Source organism: Heterodontus francisci, chromosome 3 (genome assembly GCF_036365525.1).
Source record: "Heterodontus francisci isolate sHetFra1 chromosome 3, sHetFra1.hap1, whole genome shotgun sequence".
Classification (NCBI taxonomy): Eukaryota; Metazoa; Chordata; class Chondrichthyes; order Heterodontiformes; family Heterodontidae; genus Heterodontus; species Heterodontus francisci.
Window position 1 is genome coordinate 147,449,468 of NC_090373.1, and position 17,858 is coordinate 147,467,325.

At 46.1% G+C, this 17,858-nt stretch overlaps 1 protein-coding gene across 4 annotated transcripts in view; it reads left to right on the forward strand.

Moving 5' to 3' along the window:
- Nucleotides 1–17,858, forward strand: part of phip (pleckstrin homology domain interacting protein) — a 309,793-nt gene that overhangs the window by 199,066 nt on the left and 92,869 nt on the right. For all 4 annotated transcript variants that reach the window (XR_010972495.1, XR_010972494.1, XM_068026790.1 and 1 more), the window contains exons 17-20: nt 3,770–3,995; nt 4,717–4,851; nt 16,144–16,327; nt 17,492–17,594. Coding sequence is in view for 2 of the 4 variants with exons in the window: in XM_068026790.1 (XP_067882891.1) it covers nt 3,770–3,995; nt 4,717–4,851; nt 16,144–16,327; nt 17,492–17,594 (648 nt within the window). In the remaining 2 variants the exon portion in view is untranslated. The remainder of the gene's footprint in view (nt 1–3,769; nt 3,996–4,716; nt 4,852–16,143; nt 16,328–17,491; nt 17,595–17,858) is intronic.

Here is a 17,858-nt window from a genome sequence, read left to right on the forward strand (position 1 = left end):
GCGGAAGCAGCTGATCAAGTCGCTCCCCCTCCGCGCTCAGCTGCTGCCGCGATCGAGTGCTAAGTGACCAATTAGCGTCTTGCCGGCGGATGTTTGAGTGGAAAAGCTGCTGCGGGCGGGAAGGTCAGCATTGGCGGGGGCGGGGCAAAAGTCAAAAGGAGGTGCTGAAAGCCATTTAAAAGGGCTCTCAGCACCTTTATGCAATAGCAGACAGATACCAGGCTGCGGGGAACAGGAGCTGTCCTGTCACCTAGAGGGGTGACCCACCATCATTTTCCATAAAGCCACCTGAGACGGAGGACCAGAACCCGCTTGCAACAATGGCAGAGAGAGCCAACTGCATGGCCCCAAGGTTCACTGATGACTCCCTGCATGTCCTCCTCCAGGTGGCTAAGGCAAGGTGGGAGGCCCACATCCTACAGATAGAAGGAACAGGCCTTCCCAGATCACCAAGAAGGCCTGGGTGGAGGTTGCTGAGGAGGTCAGCAGCCGGGATGTAGTCAGGAGGATATGGATACAATGCCGCAAGTGGGTCAACGACCTTCTCCGCTCTGCCAGGGTAAGGGGCATGTCTCAGTCCTTGTTGCATTATACTCATATGAATGGGTAACCAGGTGTTGATGCTGCAAATTTAAAGCCATCCATCTGGAGTGAATGGCAGCAGCCCTGTTATGGGTCATAGGCCGGGCACATCTGAGCCGCACAGTGGACCAGAAGTGTGTCAACCGTGCACTTGAATGGCAATGGTCCAAGAGGCTGCATGCAGCACAAGGGGTGAGTGGGTGTTCCTCCAAGCCAAGTAACTTAAATGATTGATTGTAATATGTCTGCACAGGAGAATAGGGTCCAGAATGCCTGAGAGAGGGCACGGACTGGTGGCAGTGTGCCAAATCTAGCATTTCTCACCATTGTGGAGGAGGAGGCATTGCTGCTTGCTGGGGAGGACTGCAGGGCACCACCTGAATGATCCAGACACCTAAATCTCATTTTCAGAAGACTCTACGGTGGCTCTGGTGGCCACATGGCTTGCATTGTACTGTTCCTCAACTTCATTCCGTGGGTTCCTCACCGGTGTCATCAGCCATGTCTTCAGCGGGTAACACCTGTCGCCAAGTACCCATCCTTGCAGGCGTTCAGGAGGAGTGAATAGTGCTGGCACCTGGGAGTTTTGAAGAATGAATGCATCGTGACTGCTTCCAGGATAATGAGCACACACCTGCAATATATTCTTATTGTCAAAGACAATTTGGACATTCATTGAGTGAAACCTCTTTCGATTAATGAAGGCCCCTGACTGACCTGTAGGTGCTCTAATGGCCATATGTGTGCAGTCAGTTATGCCTTGGACCACGGGGAACCCAGCAATGGTGGTGAAGCCTCTGGCGCTCTCAGCCTGACTGGTGGAGTCTGTCAAGAACTTGATGAATTGGTTGTCACGCCTGAATATGGCATCAGTTACCACTTAGTGCAGTGATGTTCTGATGACTGTGAGACTCCGCACATGTCTCCTGATGAAACCTGGAAGGAGCCTGATACGTAGAAGTTCAGAGCGACTGTTAGCTTCAGTGCGAGTGGCATTGGATGGCCACCCATGCAGTTAGAAGAGATCTCCCCTGCCAGCATCTCTCACAGAGATGTGACAGTCTCCCGTGACAGGCGCAGTCTTCTTCGGCACTGGCGCTCTGACGTCTGTAGAAAGCTCAAACGCAGGCAGTATACCCTGCCTGCTGGGTAGGCTCGTCTCCTGACAGGTGGTTGCACCCGGGCCACTCTCACCTTCTTCCCGCTCCCCCATTGCGAGGCTGCACTGGGCCAGCAGGTTGCTGGTTCCCCTGTCCAGTTGTTCTCCTGTCCCTCCTTGGGGCGTAGTCCTCCTCCTTGGATGAGCTGCCTCCAGAGTGAACAATTCCCATTGATGCTGTGTTCCAGAGATGCAGTTAGTTCAGGTATTACCAGCCTGCTGTAAGGACAGGCGCACACAACCCCCTCCCCTTCACCCAATAAATCAATACTGTTGTGGCCCGACCAGGAGTGACTAACACTCAGATGACCTCTGCTGAACCAGCAGAAACAACCCCAAACTTAAAAGTCACGCAAAGAAATAACAATGAGCAATGAATCAAAAAGAAGTACCGCCATCTCCTGCTTAGAGACACTGCCTGCTGCTCTTTTAAAGCTGCCGGGTTCCGACATCTCCTTTGAATCGTTTTACTGTCATAAAAGCTGACAGCTGACTCAAAATGGTTGTCAAGTGCTTTGTTAACAACCTTAATTGGCCTTTAATTGACTCTAAGTGGATGGCGAGCGGTGCTTCGATCTCACCCGCCTTCCAAACAGCGCACAATGGTGTTTGGGTGTTACGACGTCGGGGACCTGACCCGATGTCATCACCCACCATTTTACGCTTTGGTCACCTCAGAGGACTCCTGTTTTTATACGGTAAAATTCCGGCCTATGACTTAGTATGTAATTTAAAATACCCAGCACATCTCATTCAACAAGGCATAACTTTTTCAAGGCATTTTACAGTGAGCCTAACAGTATTAGAAGTGGAAGTTCATATCAGTTCAAGTGGTTTCTAAGATTTCTATCCTTGAAGAATTTAATAGTGTACCCTGAAATCACTGACAGCAGCTTCCGGATTTTTGTGTTTCACAGTGGTGCAGTGGTTAACACTGCAGCCTCACAGCTCCAGCGACCCGGGTTCAGTTCTGGGTACTGCCTGTGTGGAGTTTGCAAGTTCTCCCTGTGACCGCGTGGGTTTCCGCTGGGTGCTTCGGTTTCCTCCCACAGCCAAAGACTTGCAGGTTGATGGGTAAATTGGCAATTATAAATTGCCCCTAGTGTAGGTAGGTGGTAGGAGAATGGTGGGGATGTGGTAGGGAATATGGGATTAATGTAGGATTAGTATAAATGGGTGGTTGTTGGTCGGCACAGACTCGGTGGGCCGAAGGGCCTGTTTCAGTGCTGTATCTCTAAATAAATAAATAAATAAACTGCGCATGTGCGGACGCCAAAAGTTATTGTCAAGTTTGACAGAATAATGACGGCGAATGCTGATCATTCTGCCATCATTACAACCAGAAAATCCAATTTATAATCAATATAGAGTCTTACCTGATTTCATACAACAAAATTTGCTGAAATAGAAGTATGGATTTTAAATTATGCCAAAGGAAGACAAACCAAAATGAATGTTACTAAATCTGGTGGCTTGCTGTCATCCTGAGTGAAAAATTACTTTCCAGATATTTGGCATATGAAACAAAATCTGTCTCTTTCCCATCAATGCAAGTAATTCTAGATCCATACTGAAAGTAACTATTCAGCATTCATGACCATGTAATTTAATTGCTTGTCTCTTCTGATCTTTTTCTTCTTACTGGTACCACCTGGTTATACAATTCTTGTGGCTGAGAGGACAAAATGGTGACCCTCCTTTCAGGTCCTAGGCAGTGCTGAGGGAACGTGTTCAGGAATTGACCTCAAGACAACTCTTTGCATGATTTCCCCATCACACACACCACCACTAACTTCCATATCCCAAACTAGAATTGGACATCCTTGCTTTAAACTGTAACCTCTGTGCAGCAGCATAGCTGAAATTTGTACCTTGGTGAAGGAAGGGATTAAATCTGCACCTCACCTTTCTATGGCACTGGTTTCTTCTAATTGATTCATTTGCGTAGTTTCCCAAAAGTAAATGCGATCATTTTAACAAAGTTTTCAAAAAATAAATTCTAACGTATTTTGAAATCTCCTGTTATAGATTTCTGATCAGATGTTTTTCCACACTGATTATCGACCCTTAATTCGTGATGCTAACAACTATGTCTTGGATGAGCAGACACAACAGGCACCACATCTCATGCCACCTCCATTCCTGGTGGATGTTGATGGTAACCCCCATCCACCAAAATACCAACGACTGGTACCTGGCCGGGAGAACTGTAAAGATGACCAACTCATACCACAGATGGGTGTGTCTGCCACAGGTAATGTGAACAGAAAGCCCAAGCTCCAAGTGTAGTTAAAGACTGATCTAAGATTATAGTATGCAATGTTTCAAACTGAAATAGCTGAAACAGGTGATTGCGCTTCTGAACTTGATTAATATTCATGAAAACAAATCCATGTTTGAGATACAGGCACATGACCTGTTGGCAGTTGTTTTATTTTGCTGCGGTTTTTGTTGTTTTTCTGTCCATTAGTTGGGATTTTCATTGTTCAGTGTATCGTCAGTATAACTTCTAAACACTGTATGGGATGGATGATAACGATCTCATCAAGAAATCAGTATAAATATCTTGACAAAATTTCATATCACATTTAAGTTATGCTGAGTGAAGTGTGTTATCCTACACTTTAAAAAAAAAGTACAAATATATGTCACGGACATGATGCAGACTATGGAACGTACAGGTCCGTAGACCTTATTGTCCTGGCAAGGCTAAGTGTATAGCAATCAGTGTCAGATTTTAAAATGCTACTGTTGTCAAATATGTGTGTGACACTGATTTTTTTTCCTTTAAAGAGTTGGTGTTTACTAAAATATTGTGGGCCAGTAGAGGCTCTGCTAAGTTCCTGATCTTGGAAAATGTGATTTTTTTTTACCACCAGGTCTGACGGTGATTATTTATTGATTTTTTTTATTATGTTAATAACAAAATAATATATTTTTGCTTACTCTCTTGGTTTTGCTGTTTGCTGCTTTAGGGTTGAACCAGGTTCTTAGTCAGCAAGCAAGCCATGAAATCAGCCCTTTAGACAACATAATCCAACGACTTCAGCAGGAACAAGACCAGAGACTGACTACAGGTGCCAACAACGCCTCGAACAGAGGAAGAATAGGTAGGATAATTCGATCAATAAATGCATTATTGTAGGTTTTTTTTTTAAAGCAAGAAATTTAGCCTAGGACAGTTTTTATCCATCTGTCTCTGAACACTAAATTGTCACCTCAGAAGCCTTCTACAGGATTTGATTGGTTTTCGGGTGTTGTCAGTTACATTAGACACCAAGATCCTGTCTAAAATTGACAGGAGCCCCTGAATTTTGGTAAAAAATGGTTGTCTGCCTCAATACTAATTTGCCAAGCTTAAGCACCAGTTTCATTCCCTCCCCTTCTTGTGACATTTTTAAATGAAAAAGACTTTCCTTTGTGTGCTTAGAAACATACTGAACACAGAATTGCGGCTTTGGAGGTGGGGAAATCAGAAAGAAGTGCTTTGGGCCACCTCTGTGACGCGTTCCCGTCTCCATGAGCTTTTCCTGCGGCAGCGGCTTCCCGCTCAATAGCGGCAGGTAGCCAATTAGGTTTTTAAAGTTTCAATTAGTGCCTATTTTGGCAATTCAATGAAATTTTACGAATGTCACGCGGGTCCCACGCAGTGTCAGGAGCTCGTCAGCTACAAGGAGGCAAAATCACAACAGGGAGTCGATGTTGCCTGCAACTGACAGGCAATAAAGTCAACAAAGGAGCAAATGGCAAGGCTGAGGACAGGGCTAAATGAATTAACAGATTAATCAGAATCAAGTAAGATGGAAGAATAACATACAAAACCTGTAGGGGGAAAAGTGAAAGAGTTCACTGGGATGAATGTAGGACATACAGAAACATGGTGAGGGGATGAGCCGAGGGTCAAAGAAGGACCTATAACAACTTTAACTGAGATATAAAACATAATATTGTTAGTATTTCAGTAGTTTTTTCTTTCTTTTGGGCCTCCTTATCTCGAGAGACAATGGATACGCGCCTGGAGGTGGTCAGTGGTTTGTGAAGCAGCGCCTGGAGTGGCTATAAAGGCCAATTCTGGAGTGACAGGCTCTTCCACAGGTGCTGCAGAGAAATTTGTTTGTTGGGGCTGTTGCACAGTTGGCTCTCCCCTTGCGCCTCTGTCTTTTTTCCTGCCAACTACTAAGTCTCTTCGACTCGCCACAATTTAGCCCTGTCTTTATGGCTGCCCGCCAGCTCTGGCGAATGCTGGCAACTGACTCCCACGACTTGTGATCAATGTCACACGATTTCATGTCGCGTTTGCAGACGTCTTTATAACGGAGACATGGACGGCCGGTGGGTCTGATACCAGTGGCGAGCTCGCTGTACAATGTGTCTTTGGGGATCCTGCCATCTTCCATGCGGCTCACATGGCCAAGCCATCTCAAGCGCCGCTGACTCAGTAGTGTGTATAAGCTGGGGATGTTGGCCGCTTCAAGGACTTCTGTGTTGGAGATATAGTCCTGCCACCTGATGCCAAGTATTCTCCGAAGGCAGCGAAGATGGAATGAATTGAGACGTCGCTCTTGGCTGGCATACGTTGTCCAGGCCTCGCTGCCGTAGAGCAAGGTACTGAGGACACAGGCCTGATACACTCGGACTTTTGTGTTCCGTGTCAGTGCGCCATTTTCCCACACTCTCTTGGCCAGTCTGAACATAGCAGTGGAAGCCTTACCCATACGCTTGTTGATTTCTGCATCTAGAGACAGGTTACTGGTGATAGTTGAGCCTAGGTAGGTGAACTCTTGAACCACTTCCAGAGCGTGGTCGCCAATATTGATGGATGGAGCATTTCTGACATCCTGCCCCATGATGTTCGTTTTCTTGAGGCTGATGGTTAGGCCAAATTCATTGCAGGCAGACGCAAACCTGTCGATGAGACTCTGCAGGCATTCTTCAGTGTGAGATGTTAAAGCAGCATCGTCAGCAAAGAGGAATTCTCTGATGAGGACTTTCCGTACTTTGGACTTCGCTCTTAGACGAGCAAGGTTGAACAACCTGCCCCCTGATCTTGTGTGGAGGAAAATTCCTTCTTCAGAGGATTTGAACGCATGTGAAAGCAGCAGGGAGAAGAAAATCCCAAAAAGTGTGGGTGCGAGAACACAGCCCTGTTTCACACCACTCAGGATAGGAAAGGGCTCTGATGAGGAGCCACCATGTTGAATTGTGCCTTTCATATTGTCATGGAATGAGGTGATGATACTTAGTAGCTTTGGTGGACATCCGATCTTTTCTAGTAGTCTGAAGAGACCACGTCTGCTGACGAGGTCAAAGGCTTTGGTGAGATCAATGAAAGCAATGTAGAGGGGCATCTGTTGTTCACGGCATTTCTCCTGTATCTGACGAAGGGAGAACAGCATGTCAATAGTCGATCTCTCTGCACGAAAGCCACACTGTGCCTCAGGGTAGACGCGCTCGGCCAGCTTCTGGAGCCTGTTCAGAGCGACTCGAGCAAAGACTTTCCCCACTATGCTGAGCAGGGAGATTCCACGGTAGTTGTTGCAGTCACCGCGGTCACCTTTGTTTTTATAGAGGGTGATGATGTTGGCATCGCGCATGTCCTGGGGTACTGCTCCCTCGTCCCAGCACAGGCATAGCAGTTCATGTAGTGCTGAGAGTATAGCAGGCTTGGCACTCTTGATTATTTCAGGGGTAATGCTGTCCTTCCCAGGGGCTTTTCCGCTGGCTAGGGAATCAATGGCATCACTGAGTTCCGATTTGGTTGGCTGTATGTCCAGCTCATCCATGACTGGTAGAGGCTGGGCTGCATTGAGGGCAGTCTCAGTGACAGCATTCTCCCTGGAGTACAGTTCTAGGTAGTGCTCAACCCAGCGGTCCATCTGTTTGCGTTGGTCAGTGATTATGTCCCCCGATTTAGATTTGAGGGGGGTGATCTTCTTGATGGTTGGCCCAAGAGCTCTCTTCATGCCATCATACATTCCTCTGATGTTTCCGGTGTCTGAGGCCAGCTGAATATGACTGCATAGGTGTTGCCAGTAGTCGTTTGCGCAACGCCTAGCTGTTCTTTGTGCAGTACTTCTGGCTGCTTTAAGTGCTGCGGATGTTAAATCGCTGGGGGCTTTCTTGTAGTTCAAAAGTGCAATGCGCTTAGCGGCTATGACAGGTTCCAGCTCTTCATTATGAGATTGAAACCAGTCTGCATTTCTCTTCGCACTTTTGCCGTAGGTGGTCAAAGCTGACTCATAGATGGCGTCTCTGATGTGGGCCCACTTGGTCTCAGCATCCCCTGTGGGAGTGTTTTGAAGGGCTGTTACAAGTGAATTTAGAAATTTTTGTAACAGCTGTGGGTGAGAAATTCTGCTCGTGTTGATGCGCGGGTGGCCCTTCTGCTTGGAATGATGCAACTTCTTTGGTCTGAGTCTAACCTTGCTGCACACCAGGGAGTGGTCGGTGTCGCAGTCCGCACTGTGGAAGCTGCGTGTGATTTGAACACTGTTTAAGGCGGCTCGCCTTGTGACAATGAGGTCTAGCTGGTGCCAACGACGTGATCTTGGGTGCCTCCATGAAACCTGGTGACAGGGTTTAGTGTGAAAGAACGAGTTGGTGATGCAGAGGTTATGATAGGTACACAACTCAAGCAGTCTCTGCCCGTTCTCATTCATCCTTCCAACGCCATAGCGCCCAAGGCAGGAGGGCCATGAGTCATGGTCGGCCCCAACCCTGGCATTAAAGTCCCCCAGCAGGAATAGGTGTTCGGTGTTGGGGATGCTGCTAATGATGTTATGGAGTTGTTCATAGAACTGGTCTTTAGCTTCAGGTGCGGAACAGAGTGTTGGAGCATAGATGCTGAGTAGGTGTACTGGACCAGAGGTGGTGAGCAGTCGGATGGACAGTATGCGTTCCGAGCCAAAGCAAAAAGTTAGGTGAAAAGGTGCAAACAAAGTAGAATCTGAGAATGAGCCAAAGATAGTGGAATAAATGATTCCTTTCCCTCAGTAGCAATACGCCGAGTAGAATTAACTTCAGCATAAATCAGTTGGAAGCCCGAGACGGACTAAAAGGGCTAAAGAAAATGATTCTGTATGAATAGGTTATGTCTCCGAGAGTAGTTAGAGAGCCAAGGGAGCAGATGAATGAAGCACTGAGGGCCATTTTTGAGGGAGTCTGTGGTGGTGGGGGGTTGGTTCACTGTACAGGCTGCTGACGTCCCTTTAAATATAGCACACTCAATCACGTTGTCGACCTGGTCTCCTGTTTGGAGGGCGAACATGGAGGTGGCCTGTTAATTGCCAATTCCTGTAAGATCGTGCCGTAGGGCATACTGCTGGCACGAGTGAGGTTGGGATCCAGAAGTGGTCCCAATGCTTGAGAATTTTATTAGTCCAGAAGATACTGGCAGGGAAATAACTTCTTGTTAGACAACTGGGGCAAGAAACTGGGCTTGTTGGTGCCCATTTTTTGAATGATACAAGTGCCCTTAGAACTCCAAAATGGCATCCACGAAGATCACAAATCGTGCTGGATATCATACTGATGCAGGCATTGGCACATACAGTGCACGTCCACTGTAAGTTTGCAGAGCAGGTAGATTGTGACATCAGTCAGCTTGCAACACTGATTTGATGCGAGTAGTGCCATTTTGGAGCTCACCATTCCAGCTAATGCCCTCTGTTAACCTCGCAGAGCTGAACAGGGACTCAGAAGCAGGAATGTTTCCCCCCCCCCCCCCACCTCCACCAACAAGGCTATTTAAAGGGATCATCAACTGTTTACAGTTTAGTTGCTGGTTGATTTCTTCTGGATGTTATTATGATTCTACAAGTTTTTGGGGCTTTCCATAGTTGTTTCAGGTTGCAGAAATCTGCAGGGAGTGGTGTGGCAGGTGGTGAAGGAGTTTTTGCTGACTTCAAGGCCTCTGCACAAACCATTACTCCCAGGCATTTTTAGAATACAGCATAACTTGGAGAATCAACAACATCATGCAGATCAGAACAAGCTGCAGGAAGAGGGAGTTGGAGGAGGGGGAGAATGGGTCTCAGCAGGAGACCATATGCGCCCAGGGTATTCAGGGAGCAATTCTCCTACCTGAATCTCTGAGAGCAATCTGTGAGATGTCTATGCCTCATTAAGGTTGTCCTTACTGAAATCTGCCACCTGCTGCAGCCAGAACTGCAACCTCAGAACAGGGCATGGACAGTGGCTGTGAGGGTGACTGTGACAATGAGCATTTTATGTGTCTGACTCGCTCCAGGCTGGAGCTGGAGATAATTTGCAACATCTTGCAGTTTGTCGTCCACTGTTGCGTAAGGGAGGTCGCTGAGGGTCTCTATTCAGTGAGAACTAACTACATTTCATTCACTCTTGCCAGAGAGAAACAGGCAGACTGAGCACATGGCATTGTTAGGATTGCAGGCTTCCCTGTGGTGCAGGGTGCCGTTGACTGGATGCACATTGCTTTGCAGACGCTGCATGTCAACTCTGTCCTAAACTGGAAGCTAAAGGGATTCCACTCCTTCAGCATGCAGCTGGTTTGTGAATGTAGGCAGCGAACCATGCAGGTCCATGCCAGATATCCAGGCAGCAGTCATGATGCCCTCATTCTACGGCGGTCTGCTGTGTCAGCTGCATTTAAACCACCATGGCAAAACAAAGGGTGTCTACTGGGTGATGAGGACTACCCGCCGATGACACGGCATATGATTCTGGTACGCAACCCATACACAGAGGGCTAGATTTTCTTTTCCCGCTGCCGGGTGTGGCCATGCCGCTGTGATCTTGCTCGCAGCGGCCCAGGATAATAAGCCGGTCGGGCCGCCCCACCCCAATCACGTGGCGGGGGCGAGCTCTCCGATGCCGGCAATGGTGTCAACTGCCTGTGTACTGGCACTGGTACCATTTTTAAAGGGCAGCCAGCTCTGCCGGGTCATTTACATTTTAAAAGGGCTACCCCCCTAATGTACCGCCGATAAATCTATTGCCACTTATCCCCAAATAACAATTACGTTCAACATTTGCCTTCTCCCCCCCACTCCCCCAAAAGCACACCTTCAACCCTTGACCTTTCCCCTCCCCAAACCGAAACCGATCAAAGTGCAGAGGTCTCTCCTTCCCATCCTCCCCTACACTAGTAATTTGCTTTGGATTCTGTTTCTGCCTAACCCCCCCCCCACCGCTGCAGTAAAAAAATAACTTCCCCCGCCACCCCCCACCTTCCCCACCATGGAGACCCCTGCTTTCACTAGATGGGAAAGTGAAGTGTGAGAATGTCGGCCGCCGCTAGGGAGATCACGGCCTGAGGGTAAGATCACTGTTGATTTTATTTAAATATATTCATTTCATTAGTTTAAGTATGCTAATCCTGGTCCCGTCGCCCAGCGGCTGGGGGGCTGCCATGCAGCCTGGCCACTGCCAGGAAGATCGGGCCCAGCACACCCGGCATCAGGCTCCATGGCAGGCTGCTGCCAGAACAATCTTCTGGCCACCTCCCCCACCGCCATGGAGATCGACGTCAGGAGCTCAGTAAAATCCCAGCCAGGTGCACATCATGCATACTAAGAAAGCCTTGCTGCCAAACTCAGTGTGATTGAGTATACCATTAGCTTGCTGAAACAAAGCTTCCACGACCTGAACCACTCTGGAGGAGCCCTGCAGTACTTGACAAAGTGGGTGTTGCGATTCATGGCGGTCTGCTGCTTGCTGCACATCCTCGCCGTCATAAGGGCACAGCATTTCCCACCAGCTATGCCGTGAGCAGCCAGGGCGCAGGAGAATAAGGAGGAGGAAAGCAGGACTCAACCTAGACAACCCCTTTCTATGTGGGTTGTCCATGGGCATACCAGTAACTGCAACCCCAATTCCCCATTCATCAGCAGTCCAACACCTTACCTCTGAACTTACCATCACCGTGTTCGCTTGGCCGAAATACAAAAATAAAAGCCACTACAAAATACACATTGCAAACCAAATTTATAAATCAATTAATTCCATATTGCATATAAAAGTCAACTAATCAACCTTGTGCATTCCCTTAGTGCCTGTGTGTGTCTTTCCCTAACCTGGTGCTTCTATTTAGTGTTACCCCAGTGGCTGCACCATGGATGATGGAAGGCTGCTGACAGTCAATGGACGAGACTGCAGATGGCCTTTGAGGATGCCCTCAAGCAGCTGTGGGCTTAAAAGGGCCAGCTCCGGGCTGTACCATCTTGGCATGAGTGGCAATGGTTGGGGATGGTTGGCTGACTGGCAATGGCAGAGTGCAAGGGTCAGAGGACAAATGTTTTCTTCCTGAGAGAGGACAGCATTCTGAATGTTCGTCAGAGTCCTAAGCCAGTTTTTTAGTCCCTATGCAGGATGGAAGGACAGACAGACGGATGGATGGACACACACACACAGGAAGGCAGAGACAGACACACAAAGACACCCCAACTTCGTGCTGCCTTCTCTCTTGAATGATCTCTATATCCACACTGTTGAATGGCTGGACACATCAACAGGGTCAAATCTTGTAAATGGCCAGCACCCCTTAAAGCTGCCCTACACTGCTTAAAGGGAGAAATGCATTGTGACTGGGATAGGAGAGTCCCGGTTGAAGAGAATCTGGACTGGGAAAGACAGAAGAATGGCACAACAGGGGATAGAGCGGGCTCCAAGGTTTTCGGATGCTGCAGCACTAGCATTATTACGAAGTGGTACCTGGTGTCCTGAGAGGGGAAGCAAGAGACCACTTGGAAAGGTACACTGGATTCAGAACTCCTGATATCTCATATTGGCAGACTATTTTCCCAGCAGCAATTGATTCTTCTGAGATTGATTGCCATTTGCTTTGATAACTACTTGAGGCCCAGGATGAAATCTAAGCCTGCACTCAGCTGGATCTGTCAGATGCATCTGTCAGAATTCCTGGAACAACCTGGACATTCCCCCTTGCAACGTCTCACAAATGCTCCGATGACGTTGGGGGAGGCTGTGTGGGTAGAAGAAGGTGGAAAAAGGGTGGAGGGCTGGCAGATCTAGGTTCTGTTCTGTTTCTTGCTCCCCCCAACACACCGTAACTTACCCAGATTTTACACAGTTTTTGTGGCACAAGGGCAACCTTGAGTTCCGAGGCGAGAAACTGGTGGAGAGGGGGGAGGACTAAAGTTATCAGGGCTGGAGGGAGGGAGCAGGAAAAACATTTTTTATTGGCTGTGGGGATGGTGGGAAGAGGTTGAAGGGCAAATGTTATGAGGGGGGTGGGGGGAGAGTTCACAATGTCGATAAAGTTTATTCAGGGTTGGTGGCCCGAAAACAGACATTGGGGGGTGGGTTGAAAGGGCCTCCAGATCTCAATAAAATTTTATGTGTAAACGAATTTCCCTTTAAATATTAATATTTCATCTAAGGGCTCGCAGCCCTTCAAAAATGGTGCCTGCGCGATGGCGGCGGACGCTGTTGACGGGGACTTGGCAACCGTCCCCTCTACGTCATTGGGGGCAGCCGCTCCGCCCCCTCGATTTAAATGAGCCCCTGCACGTAATATCGCTCAGTGCGGGCAGGCCACCGAATCCAAAGCAGGCTGCCGTGATGAGGTGCACAAATAACATTCAGCCCAAGTTGTTATTACACTGCTCCCTTTTCTATCCATCTTCTGGTGGCATGCTTCACAGAGTACTCCATCCATGGAAAGAATTTAACTCATCTAAGCTGCATTGGAAACTGAGGCTTTTGTGTATCTGTTCATCTAGTTATAAAGCTTTTCATATCCTGCTTACCATTATGTTCATTTGGTATTTGTGGACACTTGGCTGTTCATTAATGCTTCGAAAAATACAATTGTGTTTGAAACGCGCCTCTGCTAATTTAGTTCCATTTAAGTTTTTAACCTGTCTTTGGTGTTAAGACCATTGAAAGTTTAAAACACAGAAAGAGGCCATTTGGCCCATCATGTCTGTGCCAGCCGAGAAACAATCCACCCATTCTAATCCCACTTTACAGCATTTGGTCCGTAGCCCTGCAGATTACGGCACTTGAGGTGCACATCCAGACTCCTTTTGAATGAGTTGAGGGTTTCTGCCTCAACTACCCTTTCAGGCAGTGAGTTCCAGACCATCACCACAATAATAAAAAGGCCTCTAAGTGTGTGTCCTTGGTCCTCCAAATACACACCATAATCTTTTGCAATTTGATGTGTAAGATCTGACAGCAGTGGGATCTTCATTGGTCCTAGTCCACCTTGTTTCATTGGCGTATTTATCCATGCCAAGTGTGAACAACTTTTTCCTCATCTCCATTCTAATTTTTATACCAATCGCTTTAAATCTATGTCCCCTCGTCACTGACCTCTCTGCTAAGGTGAATAGGCCCTTCACCTCCGTTCTATCCAGGCCCCTCAAAATGTTGTACATTTCAATCAGATCTCCCCTCAGCCTTCTCTCTTCCAAGAAGAACAATCCCAGCCTAACCAATCTTGCCTCATAGCTGCATTTTTCCAGTCCTGGCAATATTCTCATAAATCTCCTCTGTACCCTCTCTAGTGCAGTTACATCCTTTCTGTAATGAGGTGACCAGAACTGCACACACTACTCAAGTTGGGGCCTAACCAATGAGTTACACAGTTCCAGCATCACCTCCCTGCTCTTATATTCTGAACCTCGGCTAATAAAGGAAAAGATTCCATATGCCTTCTTAACCACCTTATCGACCTGTCTTGCTACCTTCATGGATCTGTGGACATTAACTCCAAGGTCCCTCGCTTCTTCTACACTTCTCAATTTTTTTCCCATTAATTGTATTCCTTTGCCTTGTTTGACCACCTCAAATGCATCACCTCACACTTCTCCAGGTTGAGTTCCATTTGCCACGTTTCTGCCCATCTGGCCAGACCATCAATATCTTCCTGCAATCTGCAGCTATCCTCCTCGCTATCAACCACACAGCTAATCTTTGTGTCGTCTGCAAACTTCATGTTCGTGCCCCCTACACTTGCGTCCAAATCATTCATATATACCACAAAACGCAGGGGACCCAGTACTGAGCCCTGCAGAACGCCACTGGAAACAGCCCTCCAGGCACAAAAACACCCGTCAACAATTACCCTTTGTTTCCTATTACTGAGCCAATTTTGTATCCACCTTGTGCATTTCCCTGGATCCCATGGGATTTTATTTTTAAAAACCAGTCTGCCTTGTCAAAAGCCTTGCTAAATCCATGTAGACCACATCTACTGCTCTACCCTCAACTATCTTCAGTGTTACTTCAAAAAATTCTATCAATTTGGTCAAACAAGATCTTCCCTTAACAAAGCCATGTTGACTATCTTTTATTAACCTGTGCCTTTCTAAGTGACAGTTTATCCTGTCTCTCAGAATAGATTCCAATAATTTTCCCACTACTGAGGTTAGACTGACTGGCCTGTAATTATTCGGTCTATCCCTTGCTCCCTTTTTAAACAGAGGTACAACATTAGCAGTTCTCCAATCCTCCAGCACCACACTTGTATCCAATGAGGACTGGAAAATGATGGTCAGACCTTCCACTACTTTCTCTCTTGCTTCTTTTAACAGCCTAGGGTACATTTCATCTGGCCCAGGTGATTTATCAGCTTTCAAGGATGCTAATCCCATTAATACATCCTCTCTCCCTGGATTTATTGCATCCAATACTTCACACTCCTCCTTAACTACAATATTTTTGAAGACAGACGCAAAGTATTCATTAAGAACAATACCAACATCTTCTGCCCCTACATATAGGTTACCTTTTTGGTCTCTTATGGGCCCTACTCTCTCCTTAGTTACCCTCTTACTCTTAATGTATTGATAAAACATCTTTGGGTTCACCTTGATTCTGCTTGCCAATATTCTTTTGTGCCCTCTTTTTACTTAATTCCTTTTTTGATTTCACCCTCCACTTTTATACTCCTCTCGGCTTTCTGTGTAGTATTGAGTTCTTGGTGTCGGACATAAGATTTCCTTTTCTGCCTTATCTTACCCTGTAAGATCCTTGACATAAATGGGACTCTAAAGTTGGCCATCTCACCCTTTTTTTTTCATGGGAACATGCTTACCCTGAACTCCTTGAATCTCCCCTTTGAATGTCTCTGACTGCTCTGACACTGATTTACCTTCAAGTAGCTGTTTCCAGTCCACTTTCACTAAATCACTCCTCAGTTTAGTAAAATTGGCCTTGCCCCAATTGCGAACGTTAACTCCTGTTCTATCCTTGACCTTTTCCATAATTATGTTAAAACTGACTGAATTATGATCACTACCACCAAAATGCTGTCCCACTGCCACTTCTTCCACCTGCCCATCTTCATTTCCCAAAACGAAGTCTAAAACTGCGCCCTCTCTTGTTCGACTTACTACATACTAGCCACACAAGTGTTAGAACATGCATTGAAAGGTTTCTGAATTTGTTCATGCCAGGCTCTCAAAGTTCAGCCTCTGAGATGCATTCACCTCCAAATGTTGGATTGAGACGCAGTGGGCAAATTGAAGGTGTGCGGCAGATGCACAGTAATGCACCAAGAAGTGAAATTGCCACTGAACGGGATCTTGTGGCCTGGAGTCGGAGGGTGGTAGTACCAGAACTAACCCAAGGTGTAGCCAGGTAGGCATGCTTATTTCTTAGAAGAAAATTGCACCGTTATTTGTCATAATTTTTATTTTGTAGTTGTCATGAAATTTATGTGGTCTCATATAAAGGGTTCAGTATAGCTTCAGAATAAGGATCGTAGTCCATAGTGATCCTTAAGTGTAGCCTTTTGTAATATAGTATCCTACATTGTGGTTTGTAAGGCACTCACTGGCCATGTAAAATCAGTCCTTGTAGTAAAGTATTGCGTATATGCACTGAGTATCTTAAATTTGTTGTTTGTTTTTAACTTTGTTTCACAGTGTAAAATTGTAATTCTTTAAGTGCAATATCTTCCCATTTTGTTTGTTGTTTTAAGTGTGCATTGGCAAGTGTGCTGGCAGTTATAGATATTTGCCCACTTCATACATGATGGCCACATCAGTATCTCACAGGGCAGACTTACATAGGACTTTGTTCCTTGTTCCCTTGCAGCATTCCTCTTCTCCAATATAGGAACTCTCACTTTTTAGTTTTCAGTATCTTGTGAACTTGTATCTTGGAGCAAGATTTTCACAGCTGAAGTAATTATTGATAAATTTAAGACACGGTTGCACCGAAGATCACGACCCGTTAAGAACTGAATTGAGACTGCCCAAGACCAATTTTATATTTCACCATTGAGTTGTCTCATCTTATCGCAAGGCTAAGTTGTCATCCAAATTTTAAAGACGGTCACTTTCCAATGTAGGCTGCCACCAACTACCCTCAAAAACATCATTCTGGAAAGAATACTTTTATCCTCTTCGAAACTAAAGGGAAAGCTTTCAGTCACTCCTTAAGGTGTTGCTGAATTTCAATAGTACTGTGGATTATATACAGTACATTTTGTGCTGCCAAGGAGGAGGCAGGCACCTGATTAATGTGAGGCATCAATTAAAAGAAATAAGAAATTTATAAAATGCAAAAATTGAGTTCAGCCAAACATCAGCTCTGCAGTAAGCTTCATCAATTAAATGATCCAATTAAAGTGGAGTTTTATTTTTGCTTTGGAGTTGATTCGTAACTACCTCAATACTGTTATTTGCTGTGATATAAGCTGAAGCGTCATCTTTTGTTGATTTCCTATATTCGCAGCATGTGGATGTATGAATGCCTCCAAGCTCTCTTTTGTAATTGTACTTCTCTCTATACTTATAGTAAGCAGGAAGAATGTAGAACATCCAAAGGGGAAGAGGAGGTAAATATTTATAAATGTGAGAAGAAAAAGAAATCAGCAAGTCAGGTTCAACGAGAAAACAAGGTAACTACTTCATCAGATACTTTCAGCAATTGGAAAAGAATAGCCTGAGAGAAATTAGATGCTTGTCTTTAAAGGTCATCTGATTCTTGAAGGGTTAGAAGTATATTCTTCATGTTTATATCTAACTGCCCTGTTCACTACTGACTTCTTCCAGTACCACAGTAGTATCCCTGATTATATTAAACCAATTTTTCTAGATTTCTTTTCTGGAAGTAATTCACTGAAATATGCAAATTCAGACCATGTATTTCTCAAGTTATACAT